The sequence below is a fragment of the Chinchilla lanigera genome, unplaced genomic scaffold (assembly GCF_000276665.1).
Source record: "Chinchilla lanigera isolate Chin_1 unplaced genomic scaffold, ChiLan1.0 scaffold00168, whole genome shotgun sequence".
NCBI lineage: Eukaryota > Metazoa > Chordata > Mammalia > Rodentia > Chinchillidae > Chinchilla > Chinchilla lanigera.
Window position 1 is genome coordinate 1527731 of NW_004955569.1, and position 818 is coordinate 1528548.

General features: G+C 40.8%; 1 protein-coding gene across 1 annotated transcript in view; it reads left to right on the plus strand.

Moving 5' to 3' along the window:
* LOC102018782 (zinc finger protein 709-like) overlaps nt 1-818 on the plus strand; it is a 19801-nt gene that overhangs the window by 9969 nt on the left and 9014 nt on the right. Inside the window, exon 6 of the mRNA XM_013509365.1 lies at nt 5-814. Within this exon, the coding sequence (XP_013364819.1) occupies nt 5-814 (810 nt within the window). The remainder of the gene's footprint in view (nt 1-4; nt 815-818) is intronic.

Here is an 818-nt window from a genome sequence, read left to right on the forward strand (position 1 = left end):
TCTTGTCAGGTACATGAAAGAACTCACACTGGGGAGAGACCTTATGTGTGCAAGCAATGTGGAAAGGCATTCACTACACACCAGTCTTGTCAAGTACATGAAAGTATACACAGTGGGGAGAAACCCTTTTTGTGCAAACAATGTGGAAAATCATTTGCTACACATCAATCTTGTAAAATACATGAAAGAATACACACTGGGTTGAAACCTTATGTGTGTAAGCAGTGTGGGAAAGCATTCAGTACAAAGACTTATTGTCACATACATGAGAAAAACCACACAGGGGTAAAACCTTATGTGTGCAAACACTGTGGGAAGGCATTCAATATACACCAGTCTTGTCAAATACATGAAAGAACTCACACTGGGGAGAAACCTTATGTGTGCAACCAATGTGGCAAGGCGTTCAGAACACACCAGTCATGTCGAGTACATGAAAGTATACACACTGGGAAGAAACCTTATGTGTGCAAGCAATGTGGGAAGGCATTCAATACACACCGATCTTGTCAAATACATGAAAGAACTCACACCGGGGAGAAACCTTATGTGTGCAAGCAATGTGGAAAAGCATTCAATGCATACCAAACTTGTAAGATACATGAAAGAATTCATACTGGAAAGAAACCTTATGCATGCAGGCTTTGTGGTAAGGCATTTTCTACAAACAAATCTTGCCAACAACATGAAAGCACACACACTGGGAAGAAACCATATGTGTGCAAGCAATGTGGAAATGCATTCATTCAAAGGGGTAATTTTAAAAGACATGAGCGAACTCACACTGGGGAGAAACCTTATGTGTGCAAGCAATGTGG